The sequence below is a fragment of the Aphelocoma coerulescens genome, chromosome 1 (assembly GCF_041296385.1).
Source record: "Aphelocoma coerulescens isolate FSJ_1873_10779 chromosome 1, UR_Acoe_1.0, whole genome shotgun sequence".
NCBI lineage: Eukaryota > Metazoa > Chordata > Aves > Passeriformes > Corvidae > Aphelocoma > Aphelocoma coerulescens.
In genome coordinates this window covers 7,748,108-7,768,567 of record NC_091013.1, presented here as the reverse complement: position 1 = coordinate 7,768,567, position 20,460 = coordinate 7,748,108, and the positions used below count along the sequence as shown (strand labels likewise).

The window sequence follows — 20,460 nt, the reverse complement described above, 5'->3', positions numbered from 1 at the left end:
GATCCTGGAGCCTAAAAATGTATAAGGACCCCAAGAAATACTCGCAACGTCACAGAATCACAGAATGGGTTAGGCTGGAAGGGACCACCATGGGTCATCTTGTCCCCCTTCCTTGCAGACACTGACAGACAGGGATGAGGTCTCCTCTCAGTCATGTCTTCCCGAGGCTGAACAGGCCCAGCTCCCTCAGCCCTTCCTCACAGAGATGCTCCAGTCCATCATCATCACCCTCTGCTGAACCCGCTCCAGGAGCTCCATGTCTCTCCTGTCCTGAGGAGCCCAACTGAGCACAGCACTCCGGGTGATCCTCACCGGGGCTGAGGAGCAGGATCACCTCCCTTGATTGTGATGATCATGGCATATTACAGGAATATGAAACATACACTGAACAACGTGCACCACCTGCCTGTTCCTGCCTGTTCCTATTACTGGCAGGGACAGCTGAAGTGAGATGAGCATGGCTGCGGCAGTCACTGCACGTGTTACTATGGATGCTCCCAACAAAATTTAAGGAGGAAACCACTGAAGGCAGAGGCAGGGGCATGGCCAAGGACGAGGACGGGAACGAGGAGAAGGACTGTGCCAGCCCCTCACGGCCCCACACGCCCAGATGCACAGAGGCCCTCGCCACACGGGTGCCGATGGGGTGGAGCCGGCGCCTCCCTCTCTGAATGGTGCACCCGGCTGTCAATCAAATTTTCGCCCCGCCCCATCGATGCCGAACTGCCTGCCATGGGCGGGGCAAAGACCGACGCTTCGCGCTCCGATTGGCTGAATCAGCTGTCAGTTGGCTCCGCCTCCTCGCCGCTCCCCTCCGGGTTTACAGTGCGGGGAGGAAAATGGCGCAGAGGCCTCTAGAGATCTGATTGGCCAAGCGGGAACACCACTCAAATGAAGACTCCGCCCCCGGCGGGACAGCTGACCGCTCAGCCCCGTGACAGGGACGGCGCTGCGCCGGCGATTGGTCAGCTCTGCCTAGTCCCGCCTACCTGCTCTGAATACCACCCGCCGATTGGCTGCGGCGGCCGTCCGTCAGCTGGTGGGCGGGGCGCTCAGGGTGTCGGTCCGGCGGCGCGGCCCGGCGGCGGCTCATGGCGGCCATGGCACGGCGCGGCGGGGCTTGCCGGGCCCTGGGGCTGGCGGCGCTGGTGGCAGCGGCCTGTGTCGCCGGTGAGTGAGCGGGGTCGGGCCGTCGCGGGGGAGCGCCGAGGGAACCGGGAAGAGCCGCCGGGCCGCTGCACGGGGAGACTGCGGGAAAGGGGCCGGGCCGCAGCGCTGGGGAGGGGGCCCGGAGAGGGGGGAAGGTGAGGGGGGCTGTCTTTGCCCCTGTGTGCCAGGTTCAGGACCGAGGAGGGGAGCCGGGGCCTGTCATTGTGCTGCAGCTCCCCGCCCCCACCTCCTCCCATCCACCTCCAGAGACGGTGCTGGAGCCCTTTTATCCTGTCCCTTTCAATCCAAGGGCTGGTTTGTATTAAATTGCAAATTTCTGTAATTTTATTGTTTAAATTCGTTGTATAAAGTTATTTTTATAATTATATCATTAAATTATTGTATAAATTTAGATAATATATTGTATATTTTCTATGATGTAGGGTAAGAATTTTTTAACTATTTCCTAGGCAATGAAGAGAATCTGCTGGTGTTCCCAACTCCAAATTCAGTTTTAATCATTGAAATCTTGAACAAGTGTAGTGAGGGAAATCTAATTGTAAGGAGTTAATTCTCTGATTTAATCCACCTGAGCAATCTTGCCCTAAATAAGCTAGTTTGACCTAAATGACGTGTGACTGCGTTACAGCCTTGTGGAGAGCAGCATGTGAAATCCTCTGGATTTGTAGCCATTTTGTAAATCCTTAAAGAAGTTGGTCTGGAAACATTTCTGCCCTTCAAAAATGTGTGTTGATCCACCATTAAAATTTGTAGCAGGCCACCCAAGGAACGCATCAATTTAAATTAAAAAGTGCTTGAATCTGCTCCGTGTACCTTGGTTTGACCTCTTTCCTTCCTTTTGTGCCCCCTTCCCAAGCTGCATCTCAGAACTTTGTCCTTTGGTGTGTTTATCATAACATAGCTCAGATTTACTGTCAACATTTGTATGCATGATCATGACCCAGGCTTTGAAACAGCATCTTCAAGGTCACATTAGTTAAAGTAATGTTAGGGAAGTTTTTAGCTGCCCAACATGTCAGTTTACTGTTGCATTGTTTTTGTAAGTAGCCTTTGGATTTGTAGATGCCCTGGAAAACTATTGTATATCACTGCTTGGATTGATAACCAATTTTCAGTGATCATATGAATAATTGCTTTTATTTTCTTTAGACAGTTACTTTGTTCATGTAATTTTGAAGTGTGCAGTCAGACTTGTATAATTAGAACTTGAACATAGAGGCCTGCAAATTTTTATTACTCTGATACTTGATTTTGTTGTATCAAATCAGTTTTCTAGTGGAAGCTCACTCAGATTGCTCATTGGGGAGCATATGCCTGAAATTTTGCATTGTGCATGTTATTGTTTATATACACCAAAGAAGTTTTAAAATTTATTTATATAAATTTTGGTGTACACAGTTTTGCAGCTGTGCCTAAGTGACTTTAAGATAGGAAGTCAGGTTGAAACAAGCGCTTCTCTCATTTCTGTGGAATCCTTTCTAACCTTATTGCACAGTAAATTACTGTCATCATAAAACAGTTCAGAAATATGCATTTAGTCAACTTTTCTACTCAAGGTAATGGGGAAAAGAGTGAAGGGGGATCCCAGATGAGTAAAAACCTGGCATGAGAAGTGTTGCAGATTGTGGCTCCACACAATCAGCTCAGGTCCAGCGCTGCATCCCAGTGTTGTGAGGTGGAGGATGCAGACCAGGGACACCAGAGCTGTTCTGCAGGAGCCAGGCTGTCCTGGCAGTGCCTGGTTTAAGCCAGCACTGACAAATTCCACTGGACTTCCTGGCTCTGGGCTCAGTGGCCCTGGCTGTTGCCTGCATGAGCAGAGGTGTTGAGCCAAGCAGTCCTGGAAGCAAACAGAGCTGTGCTGGTGCATTGTGAGCTTAACAGGATTTTGGAGTCTGCCTGGCTCCACTGAGAGTTCGTTCTACCTGGTCTGAACTGTAGCACTACTTGCAGCTTGTTGCACTGTGCTGTGCTGTTGTTTGAGTAATTGTCCTGCTTTTGTTAATAAGGATCTGTTCATTCTTAGACATTGCTGTATAGAAACCTTATTTTGTATTCCAGAGCATTAAAATGATCAGTTCTCATTCCTGGCTTTACATAAACTGATAGGCATGAGAGAGAGGAAGGAATGAAAGCTCAGATATGCTCTTTTCCCATGTTATGTAAAGGAAAAGACTGCAGGAGCTCTGACAGCTTTCTGTGTCTGTTTTTTAGGTGTATGTGGTGGTGAATTCAGTATCTTACGATCACCGCAGTCAGTCGTTTTCCGAGATGGAAGTTGGCCAATTCCTGGTGAGCGGATCCCGGATGTTGCTGCGTTGACCATGGGCTTTTCTGTTGAAGAAGTACGTTCTAGGTCTTGATTGTGAAACACCTCTAAAGCTACAGACTTGCTCACCCAACATGCAAATCTTCCTGTCATGTGCTGGAATATATAAAATATTGCCCTGTTTCTCTTGAGGAATGCATGACTTGTCAGAGGTGGTTTCCAAGATAGAGCCGTCTGGGTCATATGAGTAGCCAGAGGCTGTGCTAGCTGGCTCATTTGAGTCACCAGCTGTAGAAGGAAGCCTGCAGAGACTTTCCAGTGCTGTTCCTCAGTTCTTCTGAGACCCAGCTGCATGCTGTATCCCCTCCATCCATGATCACAAACTGAGAATCTGTGGAACCACTGTCACTTCTTGCACACAAGCTCTCTGTAGGGCTCTGCTCCTGAGTACTCTGAAGATTGTGAGAAATGGCTTGGCAAGGCAGGCATTTTTTCAGGTCAGGAAGCCTGTCTGCTGAGCAGAGTTAGAACAAGTAGTTTGGTTACTTAGGAAGTAGTCCAAAACCTTGGAAACATGATTTGTGCTAGCGTGTCTCCCCAGTAGGTATTTGAATACCACTTTAGCAATGTTCGAAGTGGGGCACGTGAGCAGGAGCCCTTGTATTGATTCCATCTTGCCTTGAATTTTTTTGCTGGGCTTCAGCAGGGATGAGTAGCTGTTGAAGCAGTAGATTAAAGTCTAATAGCCAGATATCTTTGGCAGTGTCTGTGTGCAGCCAGATACTGAAATCTGCAGGCTGAGGCATTCTCACAGTGCTGGTGAGGGCAGCCAGTTCTCATTTCTTCCATACATCAGCTAGGGAAGAGATCTGATAAGGCTGGTTTGAATGCAAGGTTGCTTAGCCTGTGTTTTGGAATTTGAAAATACCATGCTGTCAACTAATTCTGCTTTTTTTGTAATCAAACTAGTATCAAACTGGTATGAGTAGTATGACTAAGGAGTAAATTTTGGTTATTTTGGCAAGAAAACCCAATGTATTGAATGGTATTGTGTGTGTTGCATATAAAGACACCCAGAAAAACAGTGGGGTTTGACCTGATCTGTCCATTTGGCATCCTGGTCATCCTGAGATATATCATAGTTATCATGGAAAAAAGTGTTTCAGTACTCACTCTGTGCCTTTGCCACATTCATTTGTTTGGGATTCATTTGTTGTGATGGGTCTGCAGCATCCTTTAGAAATTTTTCTCTATTAATATTAATTCAATCCTGGAAGCAGGCAGGGAAGGAAATGTTTGAATGATTATTCAGTTCAGCGCTGGAACTGAGAGTTACTGAAAGCTGTCCCTAAGGCAGAGATCAGTGGCAGCTTCCAGCCCTGGTACGGAGAGTACTGCAGGGCCCAGGCACTCCTTTTGCAGCTCACATCAAAGCTGTAGTCTGGGAACATAAACTAACATAAACTAGTCCAGGAACAGAAACAGTGCAGCAAGGCCGCTGTAGAGAATTTGGAATTCTTAATGCATTACATTGGGAATTCTCATAAAGCGTTCCCTTGGTAAAGGAAAACAAAACCAAACCCCATTTTTGTCCCTGATGATGCTTTAAAAGGTTTTTCCTTTGTTTCTGTGAGGTGATACAAATCATAATGTCAATGACATTTAATTGTAAAACGCAATTAAATTGGCTTTCAAAAAAAAGGGGCAGTTACGTCATTTACGCAGATGGGGAAATCTGTTTGCTTCTATTCCAGACAGATGAATTTGTATTTTGTGCCTGAATAAACCAGTCAGGTAGCCACTGTGCTCTTACTCATTTGTAATTGTAGTAAGCTACTAAAAAATCTTTTTGTATTTCTGTGCAAATTTGTACATTTTAGTTTAGTTGCCTGTTGTTGTGATTGACACTTCCCTCTCTTCCCCTTCCTTTCCACCCTGTTTCTTTCTTGTACTGAAAATGTCAAGATGTTAGTGGGGTTTTTAAGTTCAGCTTTCACTTACTAAATACAGACTGAAGTATTTATAATTTAATTATGGGAAATAACTCTTTATGTATCCATTACATATCATGTTTTCTTAGTAGACTTTGCTATGAAGTTACTGGCAGCTTTTAAACTAACTGTTCCTTCATGGTTGACTTGAGGTACTACTCAAGATGAAAGCAGTCTAGTATTAACTTACTTCCCCATGAAATTTCCAGTAGGCTGTCCTGCACAGAGGCATTAACAGGATAATAAGTTGTTTTGCTGTAATAAATAATATTTATTAAAAACAAACAATAAGTTTGTTTTGCTGGGGAGAACTCTTCTCTTTGCCTGTGAAGTACAACTTATTTTGCTATTTTGTACTAGGACCTCCCCTGGCCTGGGCTGGCAGTGGGTGATCTGTTTCACCGACCAAGAGCCACTGTACTGGTGACAGTGAAGGGTGTGGACAAGTTGCCTGTGAAAGGGTTTTCCTACCCCATTGAGAATGTGAGTATCCCCATTTGGAACTGTCCTGCGATTCCTGGGACTCCTGTGGTCTGATGGCAAGTACATGATTCTCTGCTGTAGCCCCCAATGTTCACTTATTTCCTACTTCACTTGAAGTTTGCATATCCCCTAAAATGATGGATCAGGCTGTGTAGATCAAATATGTAGTCAGGATTCTGTACAAGGTAGGAGGCTTTTGAGATCACCCGGGGCTTCCTGTGTTGAGTTCAGTAACTTGTTTGACCAAAGCATGTTCTCCTTGAAAGACAGCTAATTTTAATGTTTGTACCAATCCACTTCTTCTCATGGTAACTTAATATTTCAAAATCAGAATTGTTATGTTTTTTGCTTCAGCTGAGTGTGTGATAACATTTTATATAGTGTTGATTTTTTGATGTACTGTATTGCCCTCTAAGTGGTCTTTCGAGTTTTCCTTAAGTATTTTACTGTGAAATACACCACTTAGAGACAACGTTCCATTATACTGTATTAAGAAGAAATCAACAGACATTACATTACCTGTCACTGTCTGTCTTTGCTAAGGCTTCTCAGGCTTGTTACAGCAACACAGAATCCTTTAGATTGGAAGGGAGCTCTGGAAATCGTCTCATCCAACACCCTGCTCAAGCAGGATCAGCCCAGAGCAGGCTGACCAGCACTGTGTTCAGTCAGGATATGAGCATCTCCACAAGTGGACCTCTGGGCAACCCCTCCATGACCTCTGGGCAACCCCTGCCACTATTTGACCATCCTTGGAGGAAAAAAACTTTGTTCTTGTGTTAAGTTAAAATTTCCTGGGTTCAAATTTATGCCATTGCCTTTTCTGTAGTAGGACACTTTAAGTAGAGAACAAAAATGTGCCATTCTGCTTCTTTTTTTGATAAAACCCGCAAATAACTGTTTACAAACAGTTCTGTTAGCTTGCCAATAATGGCACTATACTGTGCTAGCATTTCTTCTATTTTTAGTAGGTTTTTTTATATGTCTCTTTTTTTGTTTCTGCAGTTTGTCTTTCTGCTGGTATATTTTCACCCATCAGTTTTCTGTGGTTCATAACTTTCCATTTGCAGTGAGATTGCTTCCCCTTTTGCTTTGCTTCTATATTTGTTGGTCTTGTTTTACTGATAAACAAGGTTATACTCTAAGCATAAATAAGCCTCTTAATTCACAGTCATGGTCCCTTGGAGTTCTTAAGAATATGTTGTGTCTGCCACATACACAAATAAAATCTGTTCATAGATAACACAGGTGATGGGGGTTTTTGCACGTAGGTTCCTGTTATTTATTACCACTTTGGAAATGTGCATACCCTTTACTTTTCCAGACTTTAGTTAAGATCAGTAGCCCCTGTTTAACCCAAAACTCTAACTAGACTTTGTCTTCCAGGCTGTTCCTTTCAGTCTGGACGGTGTTGCAAATGCCATCCATACTCTGTTCTCTGAGGAGACGCCGGTGGTGCTGCAGCTGGCCCCCAGTGAGGAAGTGAGTATTGCTTCACTCCCAGTTCCACATGTTCCAGATAGTGAAACCTCTTTCCACTTGTGTGGCTGGAGCAAACCCAGTTGATCCCGTGAAATTCTGGATTGGAGATTGCAAGCATGATTGGTTATTAGTGTGTGACTGGAGAAGCTGAGCAGGAGCCTCTGCTGTCAGTAACCAGTGGCTGTTCCTGCAGAGGGTGTACATGGTGGGCAAGGCCAATGCCGTGTTTGAGGATCTCTCTGTCACACTGCGCCAGCTGCGGAACCGTCTCTTCCAGGACAACTCCATCCTCAGCTCCCTCCCTCTCAACTCCCTCAGCAGGAACAACGAGGTAAAAAATCATCCATCAGTGGGAACTTCTATGGGGTTTTTCCTAATGTTCTTAGTTAGTGTGTGCTTTTCTCATTTCCTCACTCTTTCTTCCCTCTTTCTTTGCCTAAGAGAGCCCACTCCTAATTTTTTCTAAGTGAATTAATGGAGTTCAAACTGTTTTTTCTAAGTAACTTTATTGAAAGAGTTCTTTTCTTCTAGCATGTTCTGATGTTGTAGCAGACAACTGTTATAAAATACTTGCAACAAAACAAGACTTCCCTAACTTGGGTTTCATCAAAGAAAATACCTGTCTCTTTCTGCCTCTTCCCCCAGGTTGACTTGCTTTTTCTGTCAGAACTTCAAGTCCTGCATGATATTGCAAGCCTGGTAAGGTTTTTTGAAACATTTTCCCCTGTCTTGTGTCACAAACTTCAGAGATCTTTAAAGGTAGAGAAGCCATAGCCAGGATGCTTGGCAACCAGTGTGTCATCAGCTGGTTCCATCAGTTTAAATAATGCATTCTTTTTATATCAGCCCCGTCACTGCAATTGTGAATGAGAACCTTAATAATTTATGGTTTTCTTTTGTATTGTGTTTGGTCAGAACGGGGAGATCTGAGCTGCTGTTTCTCCATAGCCAAAGACATGGGAAATACTCAGTGAAGAATTTGTTGGGGCTTTCTTTGTTGCCTTACTTGTGAAGTGTAATGGTAGTTAAGAGCATATTCTTTGCCCTGTCCACCATTTTACTTCAAAATATCATTTTATCTGAAAAGACTGGAGTGACTTTTGTACCATGAATAGTGATGGTGGTAGAAATGCTCCAATGGAGGGGTGAACTTTTAATTCTGAGGATCTTTTTACAAAGAAGCTGCTGTCTTGTTGCTGTGGTTTAGGGTTTGTTTTAGTGGGTCAGTGGTGGGTGGATCTTTTTGTTTTGGTTTGGTTTGTTTTTTTCTGTGAGTCCTTTAAGCTGCAGCCCTTAACTACTGAAGTAGAAGAAAGAGTTAGGGAAAAACTGAAAAATTCACGTTAGGTGAAGGGCTAGTGGAGAGAAATCGGGCTCTTGAGAAAATGAGGTAGAACAACTTGGTTTTGTCTTGCAGGCTAGAAAGGCTGCAGGTTAAGTAGTTGGGAAGATGGTATTAAATTCCTTGTGTTCAGAGACTGTTGTCTTGTGCAGGCAAATATCAGTGCTGCATCTTCTCACCTGTAGAAATGCAAGAATGTCACTACTCTCCTTTGAGATAATCTGCATTGTATTGATTGGATTTTCTGACAATTGGATGATATTCTTCAAATAAATTAGTTTTGTACATGGGCAGCAGCAAGGTAGAAGTTGCAACCTACTGAGCTTTGCAAGGGCCAGCTTCAGACAAGGAAATGCTGCTATCTTAAGTCTTATAGTTACGTGTTTTTGTTGTCTCTGAGTTTTCTTTTCATGGCAGTTACAGAAGAAGGATTCTGATGTCAATAAGTATGTTATTTCTTTTTAGTCCAGCTCTCTATTATGTGTATGTAACCTCATGTTAGGAACAGATGCTACGTACTGATCATCTGCTTTCTTCTGTAGAATTAAAAAAAGAAACAGTTACAGACATCTTTAAGTTGGCAAGAATTCCATTTCCTAATTAATATGGAACATGATGGTAGAAAGTGAGGCTGTATTAGTCCAAGTAAATTGATTCTGTGCAATGTGTTTTTAAAGTAACCTGTATATGAATTTATTTCTTCCTGCCCTCAATGGTGTGCCAAAGCTGTCTCGACACAAGCACTTAGCCAAAGATCACTCTCCAGACCTGTATTCCCTGGAACTGTCTGGTTTGGAAGAGGTTGGAAAACGATATGGGGAAGACTCTCAGCAGTTCAAGGATGCCTCTCAAATTCTTGTAGACTCTTTGCAAAAGGTATATTTTCTACCTAATGAACAAAACTCACAGTACTACTAAGAAAATAATTTTTGTGTTAACTACAAAGGAGTGAGATATCCCTTCATTAGTGATGGCTTGTCTCATGCTTGTTTTTGTTGTTGTTTGGTTTTTAAAATGCAGTTGTTTAGTTACAAAATTGAATGTTAAAATTTGCCTCTCTGGAAAGTGTTGGCATGATTCTACAATGTGTTTAGATATTTTGCATGAAGGAGTAGAGGTGTATTGAAGCCAGATATCAACATGATTTGATACGTTTGTTTTTCTTAAACAAACACCTTGCCTTTGAACCCACCAGAATGTCTCGCAAAAAGAGGCTCTTAGAAATGCAGAAATATCTTTATCCCAGGGTGCAGTGGTTAGTTTATCCTTGCCCCCAAAGCTATGTAAATTTAAATTTCTAAGACTTTAAAAGAACTGCTGTTCATCCATCAGTGAGTGCAAGAAAGTAATCCTTCAGCAGGTCTTACATAATCATTATTTAAATTTTTATTAAGATCGGTCACTTTTGAGAGTTTCCAAAGTTTGATGAAAAAGTGCAAAAACATCAGTTTGTTAAGCCAAATACTTGTTTTCTCTAAGCACTGCTCTTTGGCCTCTTTGACCTTAAGTAAATATATTAAAATATTAGACATATTAGCATTTAGACCAGATTAAAACATTCAGATTCATAGATTCTTAGTGGAAGTTTGCGAACCTAAATATTTTGTTGGAGCTGACAGAGATGCAGTTAGGAAATGATGTGAGGATGTGCCTTTTGTAAAAGGGATAAAAGAGTAAGTTTCAGCCCAGAAAGCAGGCATAAGCTACAGTCTGCTGAACAGTGATTGGGGATTTGAAAGACCAGGTGAAAGCTGGCACTTTCTTAGTGAAATTCTAAAATAGTGTTAACTTTTATAGTTTTTCAGAATTAGTCTTGAAGCTGCCATCTTATGTTTTAAGACATCTTGCTAACAAAACTCTGCTTAATTCCTGGCTACAGTCTAGGCTTTTAATTAAACCACCTTTTCTTTTCCAGTTTGCAGATGAGATGTTTAATCTGTATGGTGGGAATGCAGTAGTAGAAGTGGTGGCTGTGAAGGAGTTTAACTCTCCCCTCTCAAGGAAGACTCGCTCCATTCTCCAGGCTTCACAGGTAGTAGAGCCACATTTTTCTACATCTCATTTATTAAATGTGATCCAAACTGTATCAGTTCACCTGAGTGTAACTTTTTTTAAGTACTAGCATACTAATTATGACTTAGATGTGGGTGCAGCTTACTTACTTGTCTTGATCTTCACTTAATCATCCAGTAACTTCACTTGAGGAGGGCTCTGGAGGTCATCCAGTCCAACCTACTGCTCAAAGCAGGACTAATTTAGGAGCTAGATCAGGTTGCTCCAGCCAAGTTCTTGAAAAGTCCATCCCTGGAAGTCCCACAGCCTCTCTTGCTCCAAATCATTAACCACTTTCATGGTGAAAACTTTTCCCCTTATGCCTTGTTAGAATTTGCCTTTCTGTGTTATCTCCCAGAGGTGCAAGTCCTGCCTCCCAGCTGTGGGAATACATGTTTTCCTTGGTTTGCTGGCTGGACTCCAGACACAGTCCAAGGTGCAGTTGCCCTGTGTCATTCCAGAGGCACACTGCTGGCTCCTACTCCCCTTGTCCACCAGGAGCTCCAGTCCCTCTCTGCAGCTGCCCAGCTGCTCAGTCCCCAGCCTGTGCTGTCACCAGGGTTGTTCTGCCCCAGGTTCAGCACTTTGAATTTCATTTTCCTGTCAACCTCTTCTTTTGGATTCCACTGATGCCACTCACATAATCACTTCTTTCCATTCTGTGCCCTTGCATCAGATTTGTCTAGACAAAGATGCATCTTTCCTATTTAGGTTGCTCAGACTTTGGATGGAGTCTAAATGTTTGGTGTGCAAGCTCACTTTAAAGTAATAAATACGTTCTTTATTGCAGCCTAAAAAAGAAAATCCATATAACCTTGCCTATCCATATAACTACGACTACTCTGTAATCTTCAACATTGTTCTGTGGATGATGATAGGGCTGGCTTTGGCTGTGATAGTTATCTCCTACAACCTCTGGAACATGGATCCTGGCTATGACAGCATTATTTATAGGATGACAAATCAGAAGATAAGAATGGATTGAACTGCACTGTATTTCAGCACAGGAAGATGATGAAGAGCAAGGTCTCCTTTAACCTGTGTGGAAAACAAATATTCTGACATGGTTAATTGTGGAAGTTTTCTAAAGGTGTATTTATTTCTAAGTATTTTTCCCCCTCTCAAGACTATTTTAAATGTTAGTAGTAGCACCAGATGGGATTTAGAAGTTGAAATTTGCTTGCTTAAAAAAACCAAAGCAACACTCCCCAGGGTAATTGTTATTAAAGTGATATCATTCCATTTTTTTATCATGTAACATGAGTTTTTGAAATGCCCTGTACTGCCTGTGCCCGTGCAAACCAGATGAATTGAAATCACAATAGCAAGATGTTGTTTGAAACTTCTACACTGGAAGATTAAAAATTATAGCTAAATTGTTGTGTTGTATATTATGAACCAGCTGTATATGTTTGATGTAAATATTTATAATGGTTATATGTAACTTCAGAGAGGATAGTAAATATTCTTCAGTAAAATACTAAATATAGAAATACTTCTATCAGCCTAGGACTCTAGTAGCACAAATGGCATTTTGATCTCATGTGGATGGCTCAGAAGGATCCTTTGCCCAGAACTTTATTGATTGGGAGGTGAATAATTCTGGTGTGGCTGATCTGTACAGTCCAGTCTGTAAATCCTGAAGTGGCCCCAGTCTGGTCATGGTCTAACGTCACGTACAGTTGAAAGTTCCTATTATGATACTTCATGTTCCTTCCATTTGTGTTGATGTTATTATAAAAAAAAAAATCAGTTCTTTTTGATGATGAGTGGACCAACAATTGATTTAAGTATACCTGGATTATAGTTCTGCTTCACCTGTTCAATAAAACAAAGAACACTTGTTGTGGAATGAATTTATTCCTTTGTAGACATAGCTACTTCTGTTTAGGATTTGTTCAGCTGACCAGGGCAGGTGTGGCAGCATCTGATGTGTGACAGTGGCCCTAAGCCTGCAGCAGTTTAGTTTTCATCACCTTCAAAAGAAAGATTGTCTTGTGTGGATTTTCCTAAACCAGATAGTGAGTGTAGTTAAAACAAGTGGTTGATCTCTGGCTCGGGTCTTTTTTTGAACTACCTCCTTCTTAGAAACTCAATTGCTCTTGTGGTAAAAGATTTTCCAGACTACAGCAACATGAATGGAAACTACTTTTTTTATCATCTTGTCCTCTAATGTGCTTAACTTTCCTTACTGTTAGGAGATAATTGTTCCACTTCCAGAAAAGATGTTCTCACTGAATTAGTCTCGTTTACTGGGAGTGTCTGAATTGGTGGCATTGAAGTTGTTCATGTCTTGGAGATCCTGGACAGTGATTCAGGCTGAATTGAGCAAATTGCATGTTTGCCTGAGTCCAAGAAATCCAGTTCAGTATATGTTACAATGACTTGAAGTTACTTCTAATGGCATTTAAAGTTAATCTGGATGATTGATATCAGTAGATAGAAAGGAAGAGTTGCTCTGGCAGTTCCTCTGACAGGAATGTAATTATTGAACATTCTGTAACATACCATGACAGAGTAATCAAGGGAAGGCTCTCAGCTAGGTGTGAGAAGTAGGACAGAGTGATTATGTCAATGATTATGATTAAATTTATTGCTAATACACTAAATATTGCCAGTGCAATATCTAAATAAGAATTCTATCATCTGTAACAGTGGATTCAGAGGCTTGATAGATTAGCAGTCCACTTCAGATACTGGTACAGTTTCACAGGAGCTAGTTGTTTAAAGGGACTGTGTAATTAATGGTAAGTATTTAACAGCTGTATTTTAGTCAGTCTGAAGTTGGCTGTGTAGAATTTGTTCAAATGCAGGACCTGCCATTGAGATAGTCTCTGCCTGTCAGCTCTCTCCCAGCTGCTGGTGTAGGCTCTAATTTTACTCTTTAAAGCTGGTCTTGGAGTACTTTGAAGGGCGAATTGCAATTCCCACTTCTCCTGTTAGTACCACATTTGTTCCTTCTCACGGCTGTAGGCCTCCAGCTGGTACTAAAGGTGCTTTTGAGCACGGTCGTGTGTGCTGTGTCTTAAATACCAAATGCTTTGTGCAGCACAGACTGCATTCTGAACCACTCCAGAGCCCCTGTACTTAGTTTGAGTTAGGAAAGCCAGACACACTTTATTATACAACAATATTGGTCCATAACTGCTAATTAAACAGGCAACTACAACTCTGATCACTGAGCCAGGAATAGCCTTTTCATACTTAGAATTAAGTTAATTAGAATGAAAGTGCCATCAACATCACCAGCCCTGCCATTGATTGTTCTCTTTAAATCACCCCAAGAATATAAATTGTAAAAAGGTTTATGTGGTATGGCAGAAATCACAGGTTTTATGTACAGAGCTATGAGGAAAGCAGCAAAACTTTCAGGTGAAGTTCTGTGAAGGAAGACAACAGTGAGAAGCCAAGGCAGGAAGGGGATGCAAGGAAAATAGCAGCTGGTATTGGGATCCTGTGTGCTCAAAGTGAGAAGGGCAGGAGGGTTGTTTTGTAATATTTGGTAGCAAGCAGCTTTCACTGGGCAGGGATAGGCTCCAGAGAGGGCTTAGGATGCAACTGCTGCAGGAGTAGTGATCTGATCACCAAAGAGAGTTTTTCCTGGGGGAACTTGGCCTCTGGCACAAAGGGTGAGGTGTATTTGATTGGGTCTTCTTCAGACCTTGGTCTTATATTGCCCAGATTTGGCTTGGGGAGGACCTTAACTGTTCTCAAGAAGTGCTGATATCTCTGAAGAAGGAGGGAATTCTGAGTCAGAATTGAAGACTGAGCTTTGCTTTTGATACTTAGGTTGAAAAGAGAAAATAAGCCATAAATTAAAGGGTTCTTTTAAGAGTCAGGATACTGCTTTTTCTAGGTAATGCTCTAAAGTCTAAAACTGGCAGAGGGAGATATAGTCAGCCTTCGTGCCTGCCTCAACTTTCCAGACTTCTCTGTGGCAGGAATGGCAACTTTCCGAGTTCTTGCAGCTGTAGCAACACACAGGCAAGGGAAGCCTAAAGCAGATCTGAAATGTGTAAATGTTACATCTAAAAAAGGAAGTGGAAATGAAGAAATGACATTGAAATGCAAATGTTGAGCAACCTGGCAAGTGATTGCTGGGATTTATAGGTCACCCTTCACGGATCTAAGAAGCACAGTGCCAGAGTCTAGGTAAGGAGATAAGCATCTCTATCAAAACAAAACAAAAACCCTCCAAACCAGCAACATTTTGAATCCTATACTGACAATTTTTGGCTGTGGTGAAATTGGGGCTTTGAGCTAAAAGTCACAAATGTTCTCTAGAAATTTTTTCTCTCGAGGGTTTGGGACTCTCCTGCGTTTTTTATTTTCCCCTCTGCAGGCCCTGAACCATATTCTTAGGGATTTTCATCTTCGTAGAAGTGGAGAGAGCATTTCCACATAAGTATTGCAGGACAGAAAAGGAGCCGGATCAAGGAAGACAGAAGTGGAACTGTTGGATTTCAAATCTGTCAGAACAGAAGAAACTGGAAAAAATGGGGAACCCAGAATTTATTTCCTGTCCTGTTGTGCCACTAATGCAGAGCATTGCTGTGCAGGAACTGAACTGTAAAGGGCTCCTACAGCTCATGGTGTGAAATCACCACCCTGGTGTTTCTGCCCAGACTTGTGCAATGTGTCCTGCCCGCCCAGGGCTGAGGGCCAGGGGACAGAAAGCCCAGGTGGCCACGTTCCTCTCAGATAAAGAGAACAGAAACTGATGGATGGCACAAAGCCAAGCATCCGAACAGTCTGCTCCAGTGCACTCCGACCTGAGCTGCTGGAAAAGCAGCTGCTACAGATGGTGTCTGTGTGTGGCAGGCAGGAGATGGGGCTGTCTAAAATCAGGAAATGCACGGGACTTCCAGTGCTCTGGAAGTGTTGAGATTCTTTCTCCTGGATGTCGGTAACAATTATCAGGAATTATTTTCTAGAATAGATCAAAAAGGCATGTACTGCATCTGTACTCTGTAGTGGTCAAGGACAGAACCTAGAATATAAATCCCATCCTTAAACAGGGACTTGCCCTGCTAGTGTGCTTTCAGAGTTCAGAGAGATTCCTCTGTTGCTGAAGGATGGATTCACACAAAGGGACCCTGGCAATCAAATTTAGTATTGTTGATGTCACCCAACATCAACAAAAATACATAGCTCAGTTCTTGGCATGAATACACATCATAAAATGTTTAAAATGTTTCATAAGGAGAACAAAACTGATGGCTGCACAAAATTACAAAGGCAGTAAAATTCCACTTAATTAGGCTCCAGTGCATGAATTTGTGATGGCAAATTTACATGTCCTTAATCTAGTGAGCATATGCTTTTCATTAGGCCATGGGCATAGAAGCAGTGGCTAAGATAAATAAATTCACAGTATTTTAGCTGGTAGCTGATGGCCAGCACTGTCAAGTCATGGACTTCCGTGCTGTCAGTCTACTCACCTGATCAACCCCATATTTTAAATACTTCTTTACAATGCCATGGTCCAAGTACCCATGCAATTGATATAAAAAGTCTGCTGCAATACCTGAGTGATCAGCCAGAGCATTTGGAGTGCTGGAGAGCTAAATGGGAGCTCCAACCACACCCTATGGCAGGAGTAAAATCTTGACTGTGGTACAGCATCAGCTTGGAAAGAAAAAAGCAGCTCTCAACTATTTCTGTCCCTTTTAGTCTCTGCAGTAGCAAAAAAAAAAAAAAAAAAGAAAAAAAGAAAAAAAGAGAAAACCTGTAAAAACAGCTGTACCAATTATTTTACGTGGGCCCATCCCAACTTTTCTGCAGGCTGGCAGAGCCAAGAGGAGGCAGCTACATTCTGCTGCCAGTGCTACCCATGGCAGAGCTGCAAAGCCCAGAGCAGCTCTGACTCCTTTGGAGCCAGGTGAGCCTGAACCACCTCTGCCCCACTGGTGGTGAATGTGCAGTTCTGCCCTCTGGAAATCTCCAGGGAGCTGTGCCCTAGGTTTTGATGGATTCCTTGGGAGCAGGGAGGCTCTGCCCTATGGCTGAATGGGGTCGTTTTCCCCAGGGAGGCCTGGTGGCACCCAAATGGTAGCAGTTCTGGATAACCTGACAGGAAAACATGCTAGAAATAGGAAGTGCAATCAGCTGTCAATCATGCAGAGAAGCAGATGGGGTGAGGAGGCTTAACTGGAAAAAGCACAAACTAAGATAAGCTTTCTCTCTGTATGAAATAGTTTTGATCTCCTTCCTGCCTGTTTTCATGCACACACACAGTGTTATGTTGGTCTTCACAAATGAAACCCTGGGAGTTGTTTTCTCCCCCAATTAAAAACAGTACTTTTAATAGAAAGTGAAATTATTTTTAAGTTCTTTCCATATTTTAAAGGGGATTTTATAAAAAATGTATGCTAAATAACTTGAAAAAATAGGATTTGTAAACTCAGAAGATGAGTAGGAACACATCCACCTAAAAAAAGATGTCCAGGAAAAACATCTTCAGGAGAACTGTGCCCATACCACTATCATCCCACAGGCGATGCTGACCCAAAGCTGTCTTTGACGTGTGTTACTTCTGGAGAAAAACAAAATAAGCCATCAAAAATAAGCGCAAGTGAATTAAGAAAATAAGCAGGACACAAATAGCACTGTCCATAATGGCCCCAGTGCCACCCTGCAGCACAGGGGTCACTTTCATTTTACCTCTGTCCTTTAACTACCGTGTTTTATCCAAGGGAATGGAAGAGTCAGCACTAAAGGGGACACAGAAGGAGTCAGAGGGGCTGACTCCTCAAACTTTCCCAGGGCCCAAACAGCAGTGCAAAGCCTGAAACTTTAGGAAGTGGTTTCAGGGCAGTGCTCCCTCCAAGTCTGCCTCCCCAGCCATCCCAGGGCAGAGCTGGAGTCTCCTGTGCTACTGCCGAGGTGATAACTGCCAGGCAAACCATTCCATCCTGGGAATGTGCTCAGGAAAGCAGCCTCTTACATGTCACAACTGGAGTCATGATCTTGTCATGAGACCAGCTTCCTGCCCAGACTGGAACAGCACAAACAACCAGTCTGCATTTTACTTCCTCCTCCACTCCCTTTTTCCTTTTTTTTTTTTTAATTTTTTAAAATTTTTAAATTTTTTTAAATTCTTTTTGTTTTGGTTTTGTTTCTTTGGTTTTTTTCCCGTTAACCCAGAGGTTCCCAGGAATTCACCAGCACAGGAATCACATTTATTTCTTCTTTCCACCCTGTGTTTGGTCACTTTTATGCCACAGACCTGATTCTTTAAAAATTCCACAGCTGCTGAAGTATTCAGATTGTTGGCAGTGGTGAAACAAGTCCTGCTTGCCACCATTTCCAGCACTGTGTAGGAATAATTGGTTACTGTAGCCTAAATTAACTATTTGGCAGAGGGGGAAAAAATCCAAAGAGCAGAAGTCTTTAAATACTGACAAATTCCTTTACGCATTTCCCTGTAACATGCAGCTTAATTTTAGCTGGAAAATAAACACATTTGCATTCTTAACTCCATTTTTTTTTCTCCTCAAGCTCTTCCTCTCTGGTCTCTCTTAAAATTTGGCTTTGGTCATGTTTCTGTTTTCAAAGCATTGTAGCCTCTGCATTCCAATCCTTCAAAAAGTTCTCTATAATCTGCATCTCTTGCAAGCACTGGAGTAGCACAAATGGACAAGACTGTTCTGATGGAATTAAGTACATGGGACATTACTCCTCAGGACATCCCTCCCTCAGGAGGACTTGTGAATGAATTCTGCAGGGCTGGGCTGTTCCTGCACAGCTCAGGTGATCTTCATTTCATCAGCTTTAAGCTGCCCTCTGCCACTCCCTGAACCAGGCTGAGCCTGCATTGACAACATGGGACACCCTGGCAAAGATTTGGGATGGGATGGAGATGGTTACATTTATTTATTTGTTTGTTTGTTTGTTTGAATGCCTGTGCTATTCAGATGGGAAGGAAAATTTGGGAAAGCAAAGAGAATCAGAGTAAGATTTTGGTGTCTTTCCTTAAAAATGAAGGTATGGAAAGCTCTGAAGGAAAACGATGATACAGGAAGGACCTTCTGGCTCCCTCTCAGTTGCAGGGAGGATGTCTCAGCACCAGGGTTGGGAGGGAGGCCGTGGGGAAAGAGGGAAGAAGCAGCCAGGGACTGTCCCTCCTTCCAGCCCTCTGCAGGACACTGGGCACCTCTGGGCCAGTCCCTGCTGCCCTCCTCCCTCTGCTCCCTCCACTCTTCCTTAACTTTTAGATCAGTCTTCGAAAGAGCTGTGGCTGCATGGATTCTGTTGTTCTTTGTGCCAAAGAAAGAAGAAAAGTGCTTCTAAAATCACAACCTAAGAGCAGCTGCCTGACTCTGGTCCTAACTCTGCCCAGCGGGACTGAAACAAGATGGGAAAAGGGCAGTTTTTTCCTTGGATTCTTACAAATATCACCTCATGCTCACATATTTCTGTGGCTGTCTTAATCTTTGTAGTGCACCACAAAGCCCAGAGCAGTGAGGATCTCCCAGAGCCTCCCTCCCTGGGGATACTGGGAGGACTTGGGAGTTTAGGCAAGAGCACATAATTAAGACAGTGCCTGCCAAGTTTATAAGCAGCATTTTGCAGCGGATTTGCCTGTAATGGATCTGGGTTTGGAGACACAGGAGGGCACTGCCAGTCCCACATTTCTCATGGGATGCCAAGCAGAACCCCTTGTTTTACTTTTCTTTTTATAGGTGCATGAGCAGTGGCACCTTCTGCAATGCACACAGTGAATCTTGTGTCTCCCTCCCAAATCCCTTTGGCCATGAGGAAGAAGAAACTCATTTCTGAGGAAGACAGCAGTTCACTGAGGTCTCCAATCCCCCAGGGAGAAGGGAAGAGCTGCAGCAGTGCCCGTGCAGGGCCATGACTGCACTGTGCTCAGCTCTGGCACTGCTGCCCACAAGCACCCTGCACAGTGTGGGGCTGTACAGTGCTGGGTGATGTGAAAGCAAAGAGGACTCTTGGGAAATGCTCTGGTCAGGGTCACCTCTGTGACTTTCTGCTGATGTCAGTAGTCCTAAAAGTTAAAAGGATGAAGGAGAGCTGCTGTACTCCACCAAACTGGCCCAAAAACTTTCATCTGCCCACAAGCCAAGTAAATCTGCACAACAAAACCCACATGGCTGATGGGTCACCTCGGGCCACAGCAAACTCTGCAGTCACCACCATGCCTGCCACTGGGGTTTGAAATAAATGAAACAACCTGGAATAATCCTCTCCCGGGATGCCCAGGATGTGCTATTTGCATGCTGCAAACAACAGTGTGTTTGAATAAAAGGTTGATTCCTTCAGCATTATCCCTGAAAATCTTCAGAAATCTTTCCCTGTTTGAGCAGCTGACTCTTGGGTAAGAGTTGCACATGGATGGTACCACGCTGTGCCAAGCTGTGCAGCGAGCAAGAGGCAGGAGGTGTGTAGGCAAACTCTGGGCTTTTTAAGGCACCCATCTGCAACAAAACAAAGCAGAAAAACAAATGCAAAAGTGTATAGAGAAAAGCAACTTAAAACCTGATTCCAGGGCTACCAAGTGTGTTTTCAAATCTAAGATAAATTCAAGTTGACTGTGACCAGCTATGGATGGATCTGGGCACCTAGAGCATAGAAAGGAATTAATTTATTTCTAAAGATCCCTGGTCCCTGTCTGCGAGATACCATGAAAGGAAAGGCACTATCCAGCT

General features: G+C 43.1%; 1 protein-coding gene across 1 annotated transcript; it reads left to right on the top strand.

Annotated features, from left to right (window-relative positions):
* Positions 1–1,041: 1,041 nt before the first annotated feature.
* On the top strand, positions 1,042–12,632 carry ATP6AP2 (ATPase H+ transporting accessory protein 2). Its single transcript, XM_069027870.1, has 9 exons — positions 1,042–1,170; positions 3,385–3,515; positions 5,791–5,913; positions 7,300–7,395; positions 7,589–7,726; positions 8,041–8,094; positions 9,464–9,613; positions 10,653–10,769; positions 11,580–12,632. The coding sequence occupies exons 1-9, from the start codon at positions 1,092–1,094 to the stop codon at positions 11,772–11,774; spliced, it is 1,083 nt and encodes a 360-aa protein (XP_068883971.1). The 5' UTR covers positions 1,042–1,091; the 3' UTR covers positions 11,775–12,632.
* The last annotated feature ends 7,828 nt before the right edge of the window (positions 12,633–20,460 follow it).

Coding starts and splice junctions, on each gene's coding strand:
- ATP6AP2 (XM_069027870.1), top strand. CDS start 1,092: ATGGCGGCCATGGCACGGCGCGGCGGGGCTTGCCGGGCCCTGGGGCTG. Junction 1,171..3,384: donor GGCAGCGGCCTGTGTCGCCG/GTGAGTGAGCGG, acceptor TCTGTTTTTTAG/GTGTATGTGGTGGTGAATTC. Junction 5,914..7,299: donor TTTCCTACCCCATTGAGAAT/GTGAGTATCCCC, acceptor TTTGTCTTCCAG/GCTGTTCCTTTCAGTCTGGA.